This window comes from Urocampus carinirostris, chromosome 14, assembly GCF_059441175.1.
Source record: "Urocampus carinirostris isolate Australia breed hairy pipefish chromosome 14, RoL_Ucar_1.0, whole genome shotgun sequence".
Classification (NCBI taxonomy): domain Eukaryota; kingdom Metazoa; phylum Chordata; class Actinopteri; order Syngnathiformes; family Syngnathidae; genus Urocampus; species Urocampus carinirostris.
In genome coordinates, this window is record NC_142362.1 from 14,904,106 (window position 1) to 14,928,089 (window position 23,984).

The 23,984-nt window shown below is 41.5% G+C and overlaps 2 protein-coding genes across 3 annotated transcripts in view; one reads left to right on the forward strand and one right to left on the reverse strand.

The window, feature by feature from the left end:
• itga6a (integrin, alpha 6a) overlaps positions 1-2,751 on the reverse strand; it is a 49,744-nt gene extending 46,993 nt beyond the window's left edge. For both annotated transcript variants that reach the window (XM_088352568.1, XM_088352570.1), the window contains exon 1: positions 2,513-2,751. In XM_088352568.1, the coding sequence (XP_088208694.1) occupies positions 2,513-2,676 (164 nt within the window). In that variant the 5' untranslated portion in view covers positions 2,677-2,751. The remainder of the gene's footprint in view (positions 1-2,512) is intronic.
• A 17,338-nt stretch (positions 2,752-20,089) lies between these two features.
• On the forward strand, positions 20,090-23,775 carry dlx2a (distal-less homeobox 2a). The gene is made up of 3 exons (XM_088352548.1): positions 20,090-20,527; positions 22,203-22,387; positions 22,477-23,775. Exons 1-3 carry the CDS (start codon positions 20,194-20,196, stop codon positions 22,819-22,821), a joined length of 864 nt encoding a protein of 287 aa, XP_088208674.1. The 5' UTR covers positions 20,090-20,193; the 3' UTR covers positions 22,822-23,775.
• The last annotated feature ends 209 nt before the right edge of the window (positions 23,776-23,984 follow it).

Here is a 23,984-nt window from a genome sequence, read left to right on the forward strand (position 1 = left end):
GGGGGATGGTGTTATAATAGTATGTGGTCTCTAATAGTCTGTGATCAGTTCAGCCCTCTGAGACTAAGAATAAACATGACTTGACTATTATTTTTTTCTTTTCAGAATGAAAGTAAACTAACATATTAGGTCCTTGTTTTTAAGCATTAACTTTCATATTTACATTTATAGTAAATTTGTGCCATTTGCAGTATTTCTGTAGTAGTATTTTAGTTGTAGAAAGACATAGGGACAATGGGAACGAACCTGGCACCCAAAAAAACTTTATTTTTATCTCCTTTACTTCATTTACTATTTTATATATCTGTCAAGACCAGAACAGAGACAGGACCTACTTGCGTTGCGTTTCTCACAAGTTTTATTGGAAGTAAGAGAAAAGGTTGCGTCCACGATCCGGTGATTGCTGGACGGGGGAAGCCGGTCGCTCTGAACGCGGAAGTGGATCTTCCGTGGTGAGCGAAGGCGTGTCGGGACCGGCAAAACGGGTAAGTAGCCGGGACAGGAGAGCAGAAACGTGGTCGGGGTCGTAAGCGAGTCGTAAGCCAGGAAAGGAGAGTAGACGTGGTCGGGGACAAAAAGAGATCGAAAGCCGGGATGGGAGAGTAGACGTGGTCAGGATCAAAAATGGGTCGAAGCCGGGGGACAGACAGGAGCAAATAACAGGTGGGAGTCAGGGTCAAAAAGGGCTTGCCTAGTGTTAACTTAGGTTAGCAGACGGACAGACAAAAGGAGACGGATAGGAGTGGGTTCAAATAGGGACAGGGAGCCAATCAGAGTCCGAGGCAGTTGGCGCCAAAGGAGCGGGCACAGGTGGTTCACATCGGTAATCATGACAATATTGTCATTATACCTGAACCATTTTCGTTTGGCGGGCCGGATGAAGAAGCTGTAGTTTTCCAACCCAAATCTAAAACATTAAAATAATATATATACTACAGTTTATATATAGCTTTCTTGATATGCCAATTAAATGATGAATAAGATGTGAGTTCATTTTTTAGTAAAATATGACCGTACATCACTGCTACTACTACCACTGTTACTAGGAGAGGGACAAAAAATCAAATCATGTATATTGTGATTTTTAAAATCAACGTTTCTTCCTGGAATCGATTTTTGTGCCGTCATATTCTGTAAGTAAAAATGCGAGAAAGCAAACGAAAGAGGAAAATGGGGGAAGAAAGAGAGCAACGAGAACTAAGACCGGCGGCCATAAATTTGACTGATGTGCATTGTTTGAACATCATTCCTGGTTTATTGACCCAGAAGTGTATAATTTAAGTCGATTGTTTTTTTTTAGGAACGAATGTAACGGGTGTAATAATAACTTTTGTTTTATTGAAATTCCTGCTGAAATATGTGTATAGTTTTTGGTAAGTGTCCTGCAATAATGAGTCCAACAGTGCCACCTGCTGGTATGGGGTAGGGTTTGTTTTGGCTTTTGCCATATGATCGGAAGGGGTTTTGTTGGCAGTCTACAGAGCGAGCTGCCAACGGTAAGACACATCTTTTGGTGCTCCACAAAAAAAGTTAATTTCAAACATTAGAACCACAGCTGACAAATCTCTCAACCTGCACAGTAATGTGATTGATGTTGTCAAGCTGTTTGGATTTATTTTCGTTTTGTTTCTGTTGTGCTAAAATGTTAATTCCCCTTATAGAGATCAAAGAGATCAAAGCCAGCAGAGAAGTTAATGTTGTGACTCATTTCATCTGCAGGTAAATTGTACCCGTTTTTATACTCTTGGTTAAAATTCAGACTAAAGAGAAATATGTTGAATTCATTGTAAACGTTAAAAAAACCACTATACGATCCCTTGCCAAAAGTATCTTGTTAAAATGGATGTAAAAATGTATTGTGATATTCTAAAATGTATTTTATGTAAATTGAAAAGAAAGCTCTTTGATATGTTTTGTTGGGCAGTCTACAGAGCGAGCTGCCAACGAGATCAAAGAGATCAAAGCCAGCAGAGAAGCTAATGTTGTGACTCATTTCATCTGCAGCAACTGTAATAAAAACCTCATCATCCAGTCCAGCGTGAATGTGGATCTTTGGTGGGACAGGTACACCGCGGTTACACGAAAATAAAATCGCAATCATCAATTATATCGGATCGCAATACTTGTAGAATCGCAATTATCGAGAATGAGGATATGAATCGAATCGGCACCTTAGTATCGTGATATAATCGGATTGTTACCGAAGCATACTACTTCTCTTACGTTTAATTGGAAAAGTGCTAAGCAAGTTCTTAACTTAAAAATGAGAAGAAAAGAGATCTGCAAGGGGCCATCCGGCTTGACCTTACAGTGCATTTGCATGACACTTGTTCACCAGTCTTCATTGAACCTGCCTGCTTTTCACTTGCCATGCATCACAATAAAATACATTAAAAGTACTTTTTAGGCTGCACCAATAACCCCAATAGCTATTTTCAAAAGAAATGCTGCGAATAATAAATGTAAGCGTGCTGAAAAAAGTTGTTTTTGCCCCTATTTCATGCAGACTTACATGCGTTTATCCGGGTTAAGTTGCCGGTGCATGGCGAGAGAGAATCCAAAGAGGCTCCCGGGATCTCCGTCTTTCCTGATCACATGGTTGGTGTCCAGGTTGAAGGTGAGTACCAAACCAGAAAGCTGCAAAATAGTTAAACAATAAGCACCTCGCGGCGGCATCTTGGTGCGCGTTTTGTGTGCAAAGAGGCAGACGCGCAAAGCTCGCAAGTGCTCTCAGCTCTGCCCACAGACAAACACTGGAAAGCCGACCCCGGTGGACTGCCCTCCGGGTAGGACGGGGGAGTGCTCCACAGTGCCCTCCTTAGTCAAAGTGTGGTACAACAGCAAAGGAGACAACGGCTAAAACAGGGGTGTCAAACTCACTTTAGATGGGGGCCACATTCCAGAAAAAAATACCACGGGGGCCAGAGTGGTACATAAAAGAGGAAGAGCGAAAGAAAGAGAGAGAGAGAATAAAAAGAGATAAAAAGAGGGAGAACATTGAGGCAGAGTAAATGAGAAAGAGGGAAAGAAAGAGAAAGCAAAACAGACTAAAAGGGAGAAAAAAGGAGAGTGAAAGAGAAAGATAGCGAAATGAGAGCGAAAAGGGGACGGAAAAAGAAAGTGTGCGAGGAAGAGAGAGTGAGAAAGAGAGCAAAAGAATGAGAAAACAAGAAAGAGGGAGACTGAAAAAGAGAGAGAGGGTGAGAAAAAAGTGAAAGAGAGAGGGTGAGAAAAAAATGATTAAAAAAGAAAAATGATAAAGAATGAAAGAAAGAGAGAGAAAGAAAGGGAGAGTGAGAGTGAAAGTTAGAAAAAAATAAAAAGAGGGAGAAGGAGAGTGAGAAAGAGAGTAAATAGGGGGAAAGAGAGAGAGGGGGAATAATAAAATAAACAAAGAAAGAGATAAAGAGACAGAGAGAAAAAACAGAGAGAAAAGAGAAGGAAAAAAGAGAGGTAGAGAGGGAAAAAAATACAGCGCCAGTTGCTTTGCGACTTTGGCAACATTATGTGGACATATTTACAACTGCAGCTCATTTTTCTCTTGACCTCCTATTAGGGTTGTCTCACGGGCCGGATTAAGACCCTTGGCGGGCCTGATCCAGCCCCTGGGGCGCATGTTTGACACCGTGAACTTGCACCATTTTAGGGTAACTATGGCCCTTGGGCCACATTTTTCATGTATTTTTGCCTATTTTTCATATCAACATTTTTTTTCAAGTAATTAACTAGAAGTGCTAAATAATAGGCAACATCCCTTTTAAAATGTGGTCAAGGAGAGAAACAAAATTCTCAAGAAGGTATTTTAAAGGGTGGACTGGCAAACAGGCACTTGAGGTCAACTCAGCTGTTTAAATAAACCTCATTCGACAAGAAAACTTTGGGGGGTGTGGGTTTGGGGGCGATTGGCTGTCGTCACGTTCCGCAAACAAGATTGAAAAAGTCAAGTGATTGGAACTGAGTTCCTCTGGTGCATTATTGATGCAACCGTCATCAATTATAAACCACAACTTCCGTGCTTGCACCTGCTTCGTCGATTAATAAGTCATCAATAAACAATCAGTCTTATTCCGTGTTAAGTCAGAGCTGTTCAATGGCAATGATCCTAACCTTTAAACGAAATTTGTGACAAAAAAAATCTATGAAACCGCACAAAGTGGCTATTGTGTTTGTTGGTAGCGGCTCATCCTTAATTGTGGTGAAATGACTCCGCAGGCTCCCGTGTGAAACCTTTCAATGGCATCTCTTGTCGCGGCGCGTTTGCTCATCGGTGCGTCACTTAGACTCGCCATTGGATTCTTTGACTGCTTTGTGCGCTTGTGATAAGAATCGGTTTTCAAACATTATGGAGTTTGAAAGGACGGGAGCCTTTTTTGATATCATTGATGTCCTTTGACTTCTGGAGTCATTTTTAGTCATTTGAAGTCTGTTTTTTGATCAAATGCCGTCAATTTGCTTCCATGAAAGACATCTTCAGTCCTAAATGGCCAAAAGTTCCATTTGACCGTTTACGTTTCCACTCTATGCATCAGCATTTGTATGTTTGTTTATGTATTATTGTGTTTTCAAGGATTCAAAAGTGCTGTTGAGTCAAGTGTCAGGACCGGAACGGAAACAGGACCCAATTGCGTTACGTTTCTCACTATCTTTATTAAAGGAAAGAGGACAGGCTGCGCCCACGATCCGGTGTTCGCTAGGCGCGGGAAGCAGGTCGCTCTGAACGCGGAAACGGATCTTTCGTGGTGAACGATGGCGGTGTCGGGGACGGGAAAACACTAGACGAGAGAGCAAAAAACGTGGTCCGGGTCGTAAGCGAGTCGTAAGCCAGGCAAGGAGAGTAGACGTGGTCGGGATCAAAAACGGGTCGAAGCCGGGGGACAGACGAGAGCAAAAAAAAGGTAGGAGTCAGGGTCAATAAAAGGCTTGTCTAGTGTCAACTGAGGTTTGCAGACGGACTGACAACAGGTGACGGAAAGGAGTTTTTTTAAATAGGGACAGGGAGCCAATCAGAGTCCGAGGCAGTTGGCGCCAAAGGAGCGGGCAAAGGTGCATCACATTGGTAATCATGACATCAAGTGCTTGAAGTGCTTGTCAATGCTTGAACTTGTTGCCATATTTCACAAATTACGCATGCACTGCTCAAAAAGGTCGAAAAATATAGCTCTAAAGAAGGCGATATTCGTTTTCAGTGAATAAGAAGTAAAATGTTTTAGTCATGTTGTAGACAATTTTATTTTTAAGTGTAGATCATGGGTGTCAAACTTAAGGCCCGCAGGTCACATCCGGCCTGGCTTATTGTTTGTTAACGCAACATCCATTGCAGCCTGGCATTCTTGGAAGGGGGATTACCTCATATGCGGTCCCTTCTCAAGGTTTCTTCATTTCCTCATGCTGGGGTTTTTGAGTTCTTTCTTCACCTAATTTAGGTTTTAGATCAGGGGATGGTGTAATGATAGTCAGTAGTTTGCAATAGTCTGGTCTTTGCTGCCCTTTGAGACTCCTTGTGATTAAGGGCTATACAAATAAACATGACTTGACTTGACTATTGCTACAAGTGTGTAGAGCTAAGATAATGCCACTTGACAATAAAGAGTAATCTCTTTTTCTTAGTCAAGGCATGTGTGACATCAAACGCGATGTCCGCAGCTTGAAGTTTTGCTACTCTCTGCCGCCAACTCCTGGCTTGAAGTCATGATTGCAGCCTCAGTCAGCTCATTCCTTAAGTACCAATAAACTCATCTTCTTTTAACATTTTTGGGGTTTGGGTTGGCGTTTTTACTGTCTTTGAAACAGTTTTTTCTTACTTTTTCAATTTTTAGGCTACACCAACAAAAAACCTCAGGGACGGGCATGAAATCACTCTCCACAGCACACACAGCCCTCCCCAAATGCCCCGTTCCGTGCTTCCCACGTCCCGGAACAGCTAAGTAATAAAAGTCAATCTCCCAACCTGTGTATTTAATCTGTGTAAAATATTGTGTATATTTCCCCTTTTAAGCTTTCTCAGACTGCAACAACGAGGCACTCATGGCGTCCTTGCTACTCTAACATCCATATTCATACACCGTCTTTTTCCTAAGTTTGAATACTGTTCACATAAAATATTCTTGTATATTCCACTTTCTTTTTTCAGGGTCTGCAGACTTACAGCACAATAAGATGTCATGAAACGGAACAGGATCAGGACCCAAATGTGTGACGTTTCTCACACAAGCCTTTTATTTTACGGGAAATGGGGAGTCATGCGCGTCAGGCAGCAGTCTGGCGTGGAATGACAGGAAGCCAGAGGCCGACAAGATCGATACCAATTGCCCGAGTAGCTATTGGACAGAAGGGGTCGATACCGGACAGGACGGGATGGACAGTATTGATATCAAAACAGGATATGGAAATCAAACAGGACAAACTAGACGGGAACGAAAACTGGAGATAATAATAAACAGGACAAAAACAGACGGGAACGATACTGGACAGGAAACACAGACAAGAAACCGGACAGAGTCAAAACCCACGTCTTGCGGGCCATAGGTTCATTGATGGACTAACAAAGGAAGAGTGAGAGCACTGAGCTTAAATAGACAGAAAGCCAATCTGTCAACGAGCTGCAGCTGGTGCCACACGGGCGGGGCCAATTGGCAACCGTGGCACTAGGCACTCTAGAGTAGCCGTACCGGCCTTCTGCAACAATCGATGATGCTTCATTAAAAAAATAATGATTACATTTCAATATTTTGTCTTTCTTTACACAAATTCCGTGCACTCGCTGCACAGAATACGGCACCTTAAAGCGTTCATGACAGAAAAATACTTACGATTAAGAAAAATCATAACATTCCAGTACCTTAGGTGTTTCAAAAATACAAATATAGTATTTAGATAATGACATAAATAAGAAAGAGCACAGTGTTATATTTGTTGATAGATTTCTGTAATAGCTTAAGTAAAAACTCTCTTTTTAAAAAAAAAAAAATTCACATAGTGCAGTTTTAACAAGTTCAATGCACTGGTTCAGGGGCTAACAACGGGGTGAAAGTCTTTTATAATGGCATCTGTTTTTTAACAGGCATCAGAAATCATTAACATGTGCTTCCACATACATGTATCATTTTGGAATCAGTCTAGCAGGTATATATCACAATTACATAGTAATAACATAGTCATAACACGATAAAAGTAATTATTTCAGAAATGCATGTAAAACTTCACACTCGTCATCAACAAAGAAGTACTTCTCAGCTCCAAAACCGTTAGTGACCTCTGGTTCGGTATTTACCTTTAGCTTTGAGTATTTGAAAAATCCCAAATATTTTCCTGCTTGCGGTGTTTGTTCACTTCCTGAAAAAGGATAACAGACGAATGCACAGACAGTGTAATATTGTTACAGGAAGTTACAAGAGACGGAATTAGGCTGCCTGAAATATTTTATGAAATGCATCATATGGGAATAACGTCATAGGTGCTTTTGTTGTTGTTTCCTGGGTCACAACCTGAGAAAAAATTCAGTCTGCGTTTGCACTTTGGATTTATATTGGAGTCAATCTTACTGAGAGCTTTGTGTCCACTCCGACTGGTAAGGTGAACTGAATGCTGCTGTCTTGTGTTTGGCATTTTTGCAATGCCTTTGTGTGCCCATGAGCAAAGAGGCGTGTAAGTGCCTTCACCTGAGTTCAGGCCGCCACACAAAGGGGCACTTTCATGCCCCAGGCTGTCGACGTAACCGGAGCTGAGGCGGTAGGGTTCTTTTGTGTCAGGTCAGAAGGCGTGCGGGAGAACGACGATCCATCAGTTGAACATCTGAAAGATTTCTTCTGAAATTAGCAACTTGTCTTTTTCATTGAGACTGTGTGTGGCCTCAATCAAGAAACCTGTGTTGTCAAGATTGGCTGGTGCTCAACTTTGCATTGACGAGAGAATATCCTCTCAGGTGGAAACAAACCCAAATTCCTTGTCATTGGAGAATGAATTGTCACCATTCTATGACCAATGGATCCCCGTTACCACAAGGATCCTGGATTGGATTGCTTTCAAATCAATACAGTTTGTGATGTTGAGTCGGATGAAAAGCATGGATGGAAGGGATTGCCAGAAACTCTCTGTGGAGGGTGCTGAAGCACATATTAGTACAGTCAAACGGTTGTCCTTTATTAAAGCATTGTTCGTCACAAGGAAAGGCAGGCCGACAGTTTCCAGAGCGTTCCAAAATAGACAGGTAAAATGTTTGGAGATGCAATGAGTCCAGGCAGGAAGTCGACAGTCTAGAATGTCAACAGAAAGTATTCGAAGTTTTGGGAGGTCAGTCAGGGATTCGGTACACTGGGTAGGCAGAAGCGCTGAAACATGGGTGCTTGAAACGAGCCGAGAAAGGCATGGAAATAGCAATGGATCAAGGGTATGGAGTCCAGATAAAGGAAGGAGGACAATTTGTGATAAGAGGGAAAACCACAGGGATATGAAGACAGATCACAACAGCTATAAGCAGGAAAACAGAACCCGAATGTCAGTGAGGTCGAGAGAGTGTGTGTGTGTGCGTGTTCAAGAGAGAGAGAGAGGGAGAAAGACACAGAAAGAGACAAAGAGATGAAAAAAGACACTGAGACACAGAAAGAGACAGAATGTCACAACCAGAGCAGAAGGAGGACCCAGATGCGTAACGTTACTCACAAGTTTATTGAAATATAGAGGAAAGGCAGCGCCAGCGATCCGGTGCTCGTTGGACACGGGAAGAAAGCCGCTCATGGGATCGGAGCGTGTTCCGAATGCGGAAATGTATCTTCCGGAGCGGGAGATCGTAGCGTAGTTAGACGGAAAAACTGGTCGTTAGCCAGGACGGCAGATAAGAACGTGGTCGGGATCAAAAAAACGGGTCGTTTGCCGGGATAGGAGATCAAAACGTGGTCAGGGTCAGAAAACGGGTCGTAGCAAGAGACAATCGGGGTAATCAGGAACGGACGAGTGGAAAACCGGGTACAAAACGGGACCGACGGAAGTCAGAGTCCAAAATGCTTGCCTTGTGAAAACAGAGGTTCACTGACGGACTGACAGCAGGTGAGTGAAAGTACTGAGCTTAAATAGGACGGGTTACCAATCAGGTAACCTACAGCAGCTGGCGCCAAACGAGCGGGCACAGATGAGTGTAATGAGTAATCATGACACAGTGTCATGTCCTGCACGGTTGTCATGGCGCCCAGCTGGCCCCGCCCCTTGACACCGGCTGAGACGCATTGGACTGATTGCTCTTGGAGTACTTAAGCGCGCTCCTTTGCACTGTGCGTTGCGGGAACGTTTGTTAAACCTGGTTAAACTCTGCGAGACTTCTGTTAAAACCTGTTAAATGCCTAGTTCTGTGAATCTGCCCGTATTTGATCCTGTTTTGTTTTTGGTCTGATCCGTTTGTTTGTTTTTGACAACTTGTCTTTTGTTTGGATTTCTAATCCACTCCGCGACCATCGATCCCCGGATCGAGTGTGCGCACCCTCCTCATCCTTCCCCCAATAAATTGTGAGTACGTCTACGCGAATGGGTCCTTTTTTTTTTCCTGTTTCCCGCTCCGCCTCGTGACACACAGAAAGAGACACAGAGAGAGACAGAAAGAGGCAGAAAGAGGCACAGAAAGAGGCATAGAAAGAGAAGCAGAGAGAAACAGAAAAACACAGTAAGAGAGATGGACAGAACAGTGCAGGATTGTTGAATGGATGGATGTTGGATGGATAAATGGACAGACGGATGCATAAATGGACAGATAGATGAATGCATGCATGGTTGGATGTATGCAAGGTTGGATGCATGCATAAGTGCATGCATGGCTGGGTGGCTGGCTGGATGGATGGATGGATGAATGGATGGATGGATGGATGGATGGATGGATGGATGGATGGATGGAAAGATGGATGAAACAAGAAGAAAAGAAAAATTGACTTAAAAACCCCATCAAAAACGGATAAACAGATGACTTGTGGCCAAATGATCCAATTACAAATGAAGGAAACAATTGCCAAACAGGATTCCGTTTTTTTCTGTCCTTTCCCTTAAATCCAGCCTCTTAATGTACTTAAATGAAACTAGAAAAAAAAATTAGGACCACGCTGTCGATCTAGCAAAACGAGATACTTTGCTCAAAAAATTCCCAATTCCGAGTTGAGCGACGTGTGCGACGTAGCGTTAAACTGCACGGCCCTAGCAGCTGATCCCGCTCCTGTTGTGACAGTGCCGTTCCCCTTTGTCGGGAGACAATCCCCACTAAATCAACCCCCCACCCCCCCTGCACAAATGCCTGTCCGCCATTTTATCGAGGGGAGGGGGTCGTGCCATCCCAGCGGCTTAACAATGGAGGGAAGGGGACCTCGCGGACCACGTCAAATTCTTTCTCAGGCCGGCCAGATGACATAGAGGGGAAGGGGGGTCTGTTTTGAGGTCTTTTCTTTGTTGTCCCTGCAAAGTTAAGCATCACTTAGTTGGGGGGAAAGTAGATGAAAGTGAAAGTGTCTACTACTAAAGGGGGGCTTGGCTTTCAAACACACTCACTCAAAGCAGCTGGGTCAAAGCTAACCCAATTTCAGTGAACGAGCTAATCCAGTACCCGGAATCTGACCCAACAAAATGGATTACTATTCTGGTTACCTGTCTGGGTTTGCTTAAAAGTGATAATATTTATGTCACGGTTACCCATTGCCCCCAATTGCCCCCCTCCGTTTTGCGCCAGCTGTGGCTCGTTGACTGATTTGCTTCCCTCCTGTTTAAGCTCAGTGCTCTCACTCACCCTTTGTCAGTCCGTCAACAAACATCTGCACCCGCAAGACGTGTATTTTGACTCTGTCCGGTGTCCTGCTCTTGTATCCTGTTTGGTATCAATCCCGTCTGTCTCGTTCTGTCAGATATCTTGCTACAATCTCCAATATCAGGTATCGTTACCGTCTATCTTGTCTCCAGTCTCCAGTGTCTGGCATCGTTCCCGTGCATCTGGTCCTGTTTAATATCAGACTCCAGTTTCCAGTGTCTGGTGTCGATCCTGTCTGTCTCGCTCTGTCAGATATCTTGCTACAATCTCCAGTATCGGGTATCGTTCCCGTCTATCTTGTCTGGTTTGATATCGGTCTCCAGTCTCCAGTGTCTGGCATCGTTCCCGTGCATCTCGTCCTGTTTGATATCAGACTCCAGTTTCCAGTGTCTGGTATCGATCCTGTCTGTCATGCCCTGTCTGATACCTTGCTACAATCTCCAGTATCGGGTATCGTTCCCGTCTATCTCGTCCTGTTTGATATCGGCCTCCAGTCTCCAGTGTCTGGTATCGTTCCTGTGCATCTTGTCCTCCTTGATATCTGACTCCAGTCTCCAGTGTCTGGTATCAATCCTGTCTGTCTCGCCTTGTCTGATACCTTGCTACAATCTCCAGTATCGGGTATCGTTCCCATCTATCTCATCCTGTTTGATATCGGTCTCCAGTCTCCAGTATCGGGTATCGTTCCCATCTATCTCATCCTGTTTGATATCGGACTCCAGTCTCCAGTGTCTTGTATCAATCCTGTCTGTCTCGCCCTGTCTGATACCTTGCTACAAGCTCCAGTATCGGGTATCGTTCCCATCTATCTCATCTTGTTTGATATCGGTCTCCAGTCTCCAGTGTCTGGTATCGTTCCCGTGCATCTCATCCTGTTTGATATCGGACTCCAGTCTCCAGTGTCTTGTTATCAATCCTGTCTGTCTCGCCCTGTCTGATACCTTGCTACAAGCTCCAGTATCGGGTATCGTTCCCATCTATCTCATCTTGTTTGATATCGGTCTCCAGTCTCCAGTGTCTGGTATCGTTCCCGTGCATCTCATCCTGTTTAATATCGGACTCCAGTCTCCAGTGTCTGGTATCGATCCTGTCTGTCTCGCCCTGTCAGATATCTTGCTACAATCTCCAGTATCAGGTATCGTTCCCGTCTATCTTGTCTGGTTTGATATCGGTCTCCAGTCTCCAGTGTCTGGCATCGTTCCCGTGCATCTCGTCCTGTTTGATATCAGACTCCAGTTTCCAGTGTCTGGTATCGATCCTGTCTGTCTCGCCCTGTCTGATACCTTGCTACAATCTCCAGTATCGGGTATCGTTCCCATCTATCTCCTCCTGTTTGATATCGGTCTCCAGTCTCCAGTATCGGGTATCGTTCCCATCTATCTCATCCTGTTTGATATCGGACTCCAGTCTCCAGTGTCTTGTATCAATCCTGTCTGTCTCGCCCTGTCTGATACCTTACTACAAGCTCCAGTATCGGGTATCGTTCCCATCTATCTCATCTTGTTTGATATCGGTCTCCAGTCTCCAGTGTCTGGTATCGTTCCCGTGCATCTCATCCTGTTTGATATCGGACTCCAGTCTCCAGTGTCTGGTATCGATCCCGTCTGTCTCGCCCTGTCAGATATCTTGCTACAATCTCCAGTATCAGGTATCGTTCCCGTCTATCTCGTCCTGTTTGATATCGGTCTCCAGTCTCCAGTGTCTCATATCGTTCCCGTGCATCTCGTCCTGTTTGATATCAGACTCCAGTCTCCAGTGTCTGGTATCGATCCCGTCTGTCTAACCCTGTCTGATACCTTTCTACAATTTTGAGTATCGGGTATCGTTCCCATCTATCTCGTCCTGTTTGATATCGGTCTCCAGTCTCTAGTGCCTGGTATCGTTCCCGTGCATCTTGTCCTCCTTGATATCTGACTCCAGTCTCCAGTGTCTGATATCGATCCTATCCGTCTCCCCTGTCTGATACCTTGCTACAATCTCCAGTATCGGGTGTCGTCCCTGTCTATCTCGTCCTGTTTGATATCGGACTCCAGTCTCCAGTGTCTGGTATCGATCCCGTCTGTCTCGTCCTGTCTGATATCTGTCTCCAGTCTCCTGTATCTGATATCAATCCTGTCTGTCCCGTATCGACCCCATCTGTCCAGTATCTGCTCGTTTGTGTTAACGTGCATGCCCCATTCCCGTGAAATAAAGCTTGTGTAAAAAACGTTACGCATGTGGGTCCTCCTCCTGTTCGGGTTCTGACAATTTATGAATGTATTGTTTGTTTATTTACTTATTTATTGATCCAGTCTTTTTTAAAGAGTGCAAAATTTTAACACACAATTTCTTTGGGTGTAATGAAGCCTATTTCAGTTGCTCCTCAAACGTCTACTTCCTTCCAGTTGTTGTAAGCCTTTTGTTATATATAACTCACAGCCATCCCATAATGCCTTTTCACCGATTGTTCGGAAACACGTGCTCAATGGTGAAGACCCCCAGTGGGCGCTCGCTGACGAAAGCTTGCGTCCGGAAAGCATACAGGTCACGGTACACTTGGCTTCTTGTCCAGTTCCCTATCCGCAAGAAGCTCATAAAGGAAAGGACAGTAGACCCCCGGGTTGCGGTATCTATTCCTTTAAGATGTTTTTACTTTATAATATGGAACACCATACTTTTTCACCCCCTCGTTACTGCGTTTTCCCCTCTATATCATATTGACATTAAACATTTTGTGTACCCAAAAACTTATATTCAAACTTTGTGGTGTTCATGCGTATGACTGTGCAAGCTCTGGCTTTAAGATGCCTGTCTGCTATTGGTCGCTTATAAAAGCTTATCTCCTATTGGTTTGCGTCACTGCATCAAGAAGATGCCAGTATGCTACTGGATAAACTCCCTCCCACGATGACTTTTGTTCAGTTCGGAATCTAAAATTTTCATTTCTTTACCTATGGTTCCCAAAACTTGCAAAGATGCTAGAAGAAGTAAAAACATGATAACCATGGATACAACGCTTGCAATTATCTAGAAATTCGACGACGGCAAACACCATGTTACCCTTCCTTATCAATATGGTCGTGACCAATTGAGGATCGGGACAATTATTAAGAATACGTAGGCAATTAAAGCAACAAAGTCTGCTGTCCCCCTACCTTTCTCCATCCACCCAGTAACTCCAATGTACCAGCTCGAGTCAGGTGCCACCAAAGATAAATAAAATTCAATTTTTACTTCACATCTATATTTATTTAAAATCTTGTAACGTAGACGTAAGTAGTACTTACTATATACTAATTTGTCATTCTTATATTGTTACTTGGAGTTTTAGGGGTTCCTACATTTGCTAATTACCAAAAGTTTCTATCCCCACCATACTGTCACGGTTGCCATGGCGCCCAAGTGGCCCCGCCCGTGTGCCGCCAGCTGCCGATCATTAAAAAATTGGCTTTCCGTCTTTTAAGCTCAGTACGCTCTCTCTTACTTTGTCAGTCTGTCAACGAACCTCTGCCCCGCAAGACATGAGTTCTGACTCGGTCCTGTTTTCCTGTTGGTATTTCCAATCCTGTATTGTTCCTGTTTAGTTTTGTCCTGTTTAAAATCGATTTCCAGTTTCGTTCCCCTCTATTTTTGTCCTGTTTATTATTCTCTCGTTTTTGTTCCCGTCTTGTTCGTCCTGTTTATTTTCGATATCCTGTTTCATTATCAATCCTGTCTGTCCGTCCTGTCGGGTATCGACCCCATCTGTCCGATATCAACTCGGGCAATTCTGTCTTTCCACGCCAGACCACTGCCTAACGTGCATGACTCCCCATTTCATGTAAAATAAAAGGCTTGTGTGAGAACGTCACGCGTTTGGGTCCTGTTCCTGTTCTGATTTTGACACATACGAGTAATTCCCCTTGCGGTCCTTAACGTCGTATCTCAGGGGTCTTTTCTAGATTCGAGACAACATTTTGCTGACTTCCCAAAACGGGAGCATACACAAGCCGCTGACTTTTCTACCTTTGGCTTACTCTATAAACTCCTTGAACTGACAAAGTCGAAGGGTTTTGTGTGTTGCCGTGGAGATGAATGCTTCAATCCTCACAGCAGGATCTCCACAGGACGAGCCACCGTCAAATCTCTTTGCAACAACTCTTTCATTGTGGTTTTCGCGTAACCTGCTGTTGCTTTGGATTCAGAGGCTATTCCAAAACAATGCATCCTTTCAGACGCCGCACAATCGGATCTGGGATGCTAACGATATATATACAAACTTTAAAATGAAATGTTTTTACGACAAAGAGAGAGTAGCTTTTCTATTTCATCTCTTCATATTGTCCAGGTGCCTCTTCATGTCCTCTATTTGTTGTCTTTTGGGAAAGATGATCACGTTTTGCATTCTTTCCCAAACATTATGGAACAAATCCTCCAATGCAAAAGGCTTGTCTGTGTAAATCGTGCTCCTTCCAGTTCTAGTGAATGACTGAAGGACTCAATGGAAAAATGCTCCACTAATGAGCAGGGACTTTGCAGTCCAAGGGGTTTGCTGTTTTCGGAGGTGGGGGGACAGACCCCAAAACACTCCAATGTACGCAGAGCTCACTGGACTGGAACTATGACAGTAAATCAATGGCCAAACGAGACATAATGGCTCACCAAAAGAAAGGAAGATTAAGACCTGTGAAGAAATATTCAAAATGGGGGATAAAAGAGAGAAAATTATTACAATTTCTTCGTCTTTCTTCATTGTTTTCAGTGACTACGATTACTTAGAACAACTAGAAGGTCTGACATAAAAAAGACGATCCTTTTGATGGGGGATGGGATTGTTATTTGCTAAGATTTTAAATCATTTTAAAAGCAATTCAACCAAAAGGCAAGCCCTACGTCTTTTACCACTTGAGATTTGCTGTCCTCTTGTGGTAACAAATGGCCAGTGCTTCTGTATGGGGCAAAAAGGAAAGTAGTAATTTACAGTATCAAACCAAAATTTGTTTCTATATAAATGATACTCAAGTTATGGATTAAAACATTCAATAAAAAAGACACCTGGAAACATTAATCAATCAAATGTGCTGACAAAATGAGAAATAAAAACAACCAAATAATAATAAAAAAAAAACATGGCATTTCCCTAAATAAATGTACAAGCATAGTTAGTTAAAAAGAATAGCAGAAATAGAAATAGAAAATATGTTTAAAAAACAAAGGGTTATATTTCTTATTTTCTATTTATAACAAATTATATTTTATTTAGAATTTGACAGAAAATATTGGATATTTTCACAGGAAACTCACGTTCATTAAACTAAGCTATCTCATCTCATCTCATTAGCCGTACCGCTTATCCTCATTAGGGTCGCGGGGGGGCTGGAGCCCATCCCAGCCATCTTCGGGCAGTGGGCAGGGGACACCCTGAACTGGTTGCCAGCCAATCGCAGGGCACACGGGGACAGACGACTCATTCGCTCATTCACACCTAGGGACAATTTGGACCGGCCAATTCACCTGAAATGCATGTTTTTGGAATGTGGGAGGAAACCGGAGTGCCCGGAGGAAACCCACGCGAGCACGGGGCGAACATACAAACTCCGCACAGAAAGTCTGGAGCTGGATTTGAACCCACGACAGGTTCCCATGACATGAACTGTGCCGCACAAGCGCTAACCACTGCGCCGCCGTGCTGCTATATATATATATATATATATATATATTTTTTTTTTTTTAAGCATTTTTGAAGGAAGGGGCGTCGCTACTTCCCGGATTTTCACTTTTTGCGGGTGGTTTTGGTCCCCATTGACCGGGTCTAAAAAATAATAATAAAATAAAATAATTTTTTTAAAAAACGATCCAGTGTTCACTCTCGTACTGCTAAACTAAGCTATCTTTCAACAAAATATCCCATTAATTTGTTTGAGTTATTCTATATAAGTAAATGTATTTAAAAAAAAAACTAAAATAACTGCTTAAGTAAAGAGATGGCGATGGTAGTCTATTGAGATGTTGGTTAAATTACTTAAAAGTGTGAATAAATATTTTCGAATTCGTGTTTTGTCTCTTTTCTGGCGTTTTTTTGTGTTAATTACCAGGTAATAACTTAAAAACCCAACGATAAACAATATAAATATGTTTTGACATAACGTGTTAGAAACCTAATAATAACTTTATGTATTCAATTTTGTTACGTTCAAAAGAAAAGGACAAGAGTACGATGTAGTTCAGATTTTAACCACAAGATAGCGCTAAAGTAGCCTACTGGTACGATCAAGAGTGGACTATGGAAGTGTTTCCTCGGTGATATTTCAATCCAGTATTGTAATTCTGGTTCTTTGTATTTTCTTATTGTCTTTGCTAAAATATGAATAATTTAAATCTCACTAAATCAAATTCAAACACGGGGGTGATGATTTTCGTGAGGTTTATGAGCGTTTAGTTGTGGTCAGTGAAGTCCCTCGGAATTTCTATAGCACACTCACAACCCAAATGAAAATAACTTCCTAATTTCTTAATATATTAGTTGATACATTTTTAAAAATATTTTATTTCTAATTACAGTGCAACGTTGGTGTAGGCGCATTCTACCTTGATCACGTTTTTGTCTGGTTTAACGACTATCGTTATTAGCACGCTAGAAAATAGTCAAAAATACGAAATAAATCAAATTAATGTTGAATATAAATCAGAGCACTCCAATGTCTCCTCTCGAATTTAATTTTTAACGTGTCCTGTTTCGAGAGCATATCATTACGTCAGAGAGAAAGCGCAGGAAAACAAATGGTAAAAGGTCTGCATTTATATAGTGCTTTTATAGTCAATGAAGACCTCCCAAAGCACTTTACAATGTGCTTCACACTTACCCATTTACACACACACTTACACACCAATAGGGAGTCAGCCATGGAAGACGCCTACCTGCTTATTGGGGACATTAGGGATTCAGTTTCTTGCCCATGGACACTTTGACATATACAAACAATACAAATGATCCTGAATTGTATATAAAGCACTGTTTGGTTGTACTTATTTTATCATTTTTAATGTAATCTTTCAGAACAGAAGACATTAATCCAAGCACAATTCTACATAATGTACATGAAAGCTACTGCTAATACTATTTTTATTTAGTATTTATTTAATTTCAATTACTCGTGAGTGCTTTACCGCGGCCACGAGCGTAACCACATGTGGGTGATGCCCTCCTAGTATTATTCTTTTAACGTGTGGTTATGTCCTAGGTCGTCTTACTTTCATGTTTTGTTCAGTTAACGCTTTTTTGCTCCAACTTATCCTGTGTTCTTTTTATGTTTCGTTCAGTTAGAGCTATTAGGATGCCAGCTTATTTGACGTTGTCGTATTTCATGTTTGTTTGGGTGTGCCCTCTTTGTATGTCATGGTCTAGTTCTGTCCGCATAGGAATTTTTCTTGCGAGGTCTTTGTTTCATGTTTTGTTGTATTAGAACTGGTTGGTGTTAGAACATTATGTAATTGCTCTGTCTATGTTTAGGTATGTTCCCTGCGTCATCCTCCTTTTGTGTTTTGTTCTGTTAGAACTATTTGATCTTCCAACAAATACTGTATGCCATATTCATTTTGTGTTTTGTTGAAGTTAGTTTGTGTTCGTAGATATCTTGCATTTTATCTCTTTGGTGTTTTGTTCATTTAGATCTAAACAGTGTAACAACACATTTACAGTTGCTTTCTTTGTTGTTTTTGATCAGTTGGTTACTTATTGTTACACCATATTGTGCATTGGCTTCCTATCGTGTTTTATTCAGTTACAGTTAGTCTGTAAGCCCGCTTTTTATTTTGTGGTCTTACCATGTAGTAATGTTTTTCTATCGTCTTACTTTCATGTTTTGTTCCTTTAGAGCAGGATAGTGTTCCAACATTATGTAGCTGTTCTATTCACGACTGAGTATGATCCTAACATCTTCATTCTTGTTTTGCTCAGTCAGAAATATTTGTAATTCTAAGGCATCCTGTGTATTTCCTTTTCATGTTTTCTACTGTTAGGGTTAGATTTTGTTTTTACATATGCATTGTCTCTTTCATGTTTGGCTCATTTAGATCTACTTAGTGTCACGGTTGCCATGGCTCCAAATTACCCCCGCCCGTTTGGCACCAGCTGTGGCTCATTGACAGATTGGCTTTGCGTCTATTTAAGCTCAGTGCTCTCACTCTTCGTTTGTCAGTCCGTCAACGAACTTCTGCCTGCAAGACGTGGGTTTTGAGTCGGTCCTGTTACCTGTTGGTATTTCCTGTCCAGTATTGTTCCCGTTTATTTTGTCCTGTTTAATATCGGTTTGCAGTTTAGTTCCTGTCTAGTTTGTACTGTTTATTTTCGATATCCTGTTTTGATATCAATCCTGTCTGTTCCGTTGTTTAATATGGGTTTCCAGTTTCGTTCCCGTCTAGTTTGTCCTGTTTATTTTCGATATCCTGTTTCATTATCAATCCTGTCCTTCCCGTCCTGTCCGGTATCGACCCCATCCGTCCGATATCTACTCGGACAGTTGGTATCGATCATGTCGGCCTCTGGCTTCCTATCATTTCACGCCAGACTGCTGCCTAACATGCATGACTCCCCATTTCCCGTAAAATAAAAGGCTTGTGTGAGAAACGTCACGCGTTTGGGCCCTGATCCTGTTCTGGTTCTTGACACTTAGTCTTGTGATGTCTTTCTTTCATGTTTTGTTCATTTACGGTTAGTCATTGTGCCATTGTTGTATTTCATGTACTATATGGTAATATTTCTTGTGTCTTCTGTATTTTACGTTTTATTCTGTTGGATGTTCTTGGTGTTGAAACATAGTTGTTCTTTTCACAAGTAGGATCCCTTCTTCTTCTTTCTTTCTTCTTTTGTTCAGTTAGCACCGCCATATTTCACTATTCGCCTTTATCTTCTTGATTTCATGTTTAGTTCGTTTAGCTTTAAGTCGTGATATGTTGTTGGAGTAGCTTTGATGTATTTGAATTATGAAAATCCTAGTAAACTATATGGTTCTGTTTCTGAATATTACCCTTTACGATTCTTTTTCTCTAAATAAATACTGATGTACTAAATACTATCATCTAATTCTGTGTGTACGTTTATTGGATCCACTTCTCCGGCCACGCTAGAACCAAACAGAAAATAATGTCATGGAAGAGTACTTTAAAAATATTATTTTGGGATCTTTTGAGTGAGCAGTCTATTTGACCACCCTCCAGGAATCCCAGAAGAAAGAACCCCTAAAAAAGAGGGAGGAAGCATCATGATGCATTCTTGTTGCCTCTCTCGTCATTGGTCGTTCCGCCTCTCACCCTCCCTCTCATAAACGCGCTCCTTTCACGGACCTTGGCAGAAATTCTCAGGCCACCGTGGGAGAGACTCTTTTGCTTCCCCACCCTGGGATCCTTTTTTTTTCTCTTCCACTCAACCACATTGCACAACCAACCTCGGGGACGCCAATTTCGCCATGACGGGAGTTTTTGAGAATTTGAGCGCCGATATGCACGCCAACCAGATGAGCTCCTCCAACTATCACAATTTGCACAAATCGCAGGAATCGCCCACTTTACCCGTTTCTACGGCCACCGACAGCAGCTACTACAACAGTCCACAGCACGGACATCCTTGCGCGGGAGGCGCATCGCCCTTTGGCGCGCTCGGTTCTTTCCAGTTCCACGCCAATGGGTCTGCTGTGGGGCCCTACAATGCCAAATCTTACGACATGGGGCCCTTCAATTCGTCCTACGGCGCTTATGGCAGTTTTGGACCCAATTCCTCACCCACTCCTCCCACTGAGACTGGTATGGATTGCGCATTTTGTGTAGTTAATCACTGTTAAACGATAGATTCTCAAACCTGACAACCAAAGCCAATTGCTCCCCTTATTAATAACCGCAATTCCCTTCATTAAGCGACATTAAACGTTACAGACACAACGCAGGACCTATTTACTCACAAAAAGACTGATTAAGATCATTTGTGAATACAAAACTATTATTTCAGCATATTTCTTAGTGCTTTTCCTATTTGCAGTAGAATTTGTGTTGCTGATTAGATGCATCATTATTCTTTAGTATACAAACATGGCTATACTTCATATACACAATTTGAAATGATCAAAAAACGTTTAAACTGACGGACATTATTATAGCAATCAGTTAGTGTGCTATGCTAGTGTCCAATACATAGTTATTCGTTTGCTTTTTTTATTTTAAACTGTCCTTGGTGCATTACTTGATTGCACAAAATTACATATATATATATTTTATTTCTGAATCAAGTGATTTAATCAGTTTTAGTCCTATGTGCTATTTATGAAACTCAATAGTACTTTTTCAGCGTTAGTTTAGTTCACCGTTTGTTTGGAAATAAGTCCGAAACGTAGTTTTAATTAAAAAAAACACTGCAGATTTTTAAACAATAAAAATAGGGTTTAAATTTAAGTGCTGATGAAAAAAAAATGCAATGTTTATATTTGTAGCGATGCAATTTAGCGTTTCATAACACACATAAGGTTCACAGTTTATTTGAGCATACATACAAAATGTAGATTTTAAATAAATAAATAGGTAGTTTTTGACAATAAAAATGGAATTGCCGTTTGTGTGCCACTGGGAAAAAATGCAATATTTATCTTTTTAGCGTTGCAATTTAGTGTAATATGATACACATTTGGATTACAATTCGTTTCAACATAAATTCAAAAGTAAGCGGTGGTATATAATACAGATTTTTGAAATATGATAAATATGATTTATTTTGTGTTTTTTGTCTTTGTATACTGTTTTCTATCGGCTATTCTAATACAATTACAAACTCCCAAGTTTATTTTCTCCGTCAATAGAATAGAATAGAATAGAATAGAATAGAATAGAATAGAATAGAATAGAATAGAATAGAATAGAATAGAATAGAATAGAACAGAATAGAACAGAACAATATATAACAACGTAGTGAACATTGTTGGCAGCGAGATTAGACAAGGCGCCCCAGTACCAACAAGATAAACATAAAATAAAGTAATAAAAGAAAAATATGAGGTAAAATACTGTCAGGATCTCATCTCATCTCATCTCATTAGCTGCACCACTTATCCTCAGTAGGGTCACGGGGGTGCTGGAGCCCATCCCAGCAGTAAGCAATTATATTTGCTATGTACGTGATAAATAACACAAAAGGGTGGCACAGCCTTTGTAAATTGTTTATTGAAAATAAATATAGTTTGTGTTCCTTATGAAGAACCCAAAGAATATATTTATGGTGTAGTCCTATGTTTATTCACAAATGTATCCAAGTTTTTTTAAAATATAAAAATACAGATTCCGTTTAAACAGCATGTTCAGTTTAAAATTATACATTTTGTGCACACACCCATTTGTGTGGAAAAAAATAAGTGATGTGTAACGCACCACCCCAACCCACAAATCGAGTGCCAGAAGCGTCCTTCAAAATCCACATTCCAATGTTCTCCCACAGAAAAAGAAGAAAGCGAGCCAGAAATCCGGATGGTGAACGGGAAACCAAAAAAGGTCAGGAAACCTCGAACCATTTACTCCAGCTTCCAACTGGCTGCGCTCCAGAGACGCTTCCAAAAAACGCAGTACTTGGCGCTGCCGGAGCGCGCAGAGCTGGCGGCTTCGCTGGGCCTTACGCAGACGCAGGTAGGACGCTGCCAAAAATCAAATAAATAGACATTTCAAAGGAAAATATAACAAAGAATGTTAAGTCTTATGTGTCATCTTCCCCATAGGTGAAAATCTGGTTTCAGAACCGGCGTTCCAAGTTCAAGAAGCTGTGGAAAAACGGTGAAATCCCACCCGAGCAGCATGTCCCGAACAGCGAGTCACCCCCTTGCACGTCCCCTCTGAGCGCATGGGACTTTCCACAGACTCAAAGCATGAGTGCACCCCCTCCAAATTGCAATAGCCCCCCCGACGGCTGCAGTGCACCTTCCTCGTCTTCATCTTCCTCCTCTTCGTCCTCATCTTCCTCGTTTTTGGCTAACTACTCGTGGTACTCCAGCACGAACTCCATGAGCCACTTGCAGCCCCTGCTCCACCATAACCCGGCCATCACTGCCGGGACGATATTCTGAAATAAATAAAAGGAAAAGGAACGGGACAGTGATTAAAAAATTGACGTGTACGTTCATTTCAAGTGGCTCTACTTTTACGCGCGGAAGCGGCGTTCGGTTTGTATGGTTTTGGACCAGGAATCCCCATATATTGTCAGGTTTTTGTATTTATTTATGATCAAACGAACCACTTTTATGATGGATGGTTTGTTCTCGTTGTTTTTATTTTTAAAAGCCTCCCCAACCTGCTCCCACAACCCGACTATCACCGCCGGGATGATATTCTGAAATAATTAATAGAGAAAAAACGGGTCAGTGATGATAAATCTACGTGTATTTTCGTTTGAAATGGATTTACTTTTACACGCGGAAGCGTTAAGTTTGTCAGGTTTTGGACCATAAAACCCATAATTTGACAGTTTTTTGTATTTATTTATGATTAAATGAACCACTTTTATGCTGGGTATTTTATTCTGGTTGTTTGTGTTTTATTAATGATCCTAAATCCAAACTTCGCTTATCAGTGATGTAGCAAAAGTCAACATATCGTGCCTTTTCCTACTTGACCTCTTGATTATGTTTTGTGATACGGCACTAAAAACATAATCCCCCCATAAGAAGAAAGAAAATTCGGTGATTCTGGATCAGGAATTTGAAAATACACCATCATGAGAAATGATTCCATGAATTTTCTTTAATATAACACAATTAAAAGACAGCAAAATTTGAAAAACTGATCATCTTGCAGTGTTCTCGTCCCCCTTCCCTCCATCCCAGAACTATATCCATGCAAGCACTCCACATCTGTAAATATGATATCTATTTTTTGATATGTCTTGATTTTATTTTGTATGGTGAGCTACTGATTCTTTGACACATGATGAACTAGTATTACGCATGATTGTTGCTCTTTTTTGTCCTATTTATTTTTTTACAGTGCTCCGATATTATTTAAATAAACACCTTTCATGTGAACTTTCGCTGCCTTTTTTTACTGTGAGATAATTTCATGACTATTTGGAATCGTTTGAAACGAATAACATTGCACATGCGCACACAAACCTGTCTCAAATGGTTTATTGTTTCAAGACCGAGATTAAGTAATAGCAGGTGATGTTGAACAATGAATAGATATAGAGATATAGATAATTTGATTAGCTAAATTGATTAATCAATTAACGAAT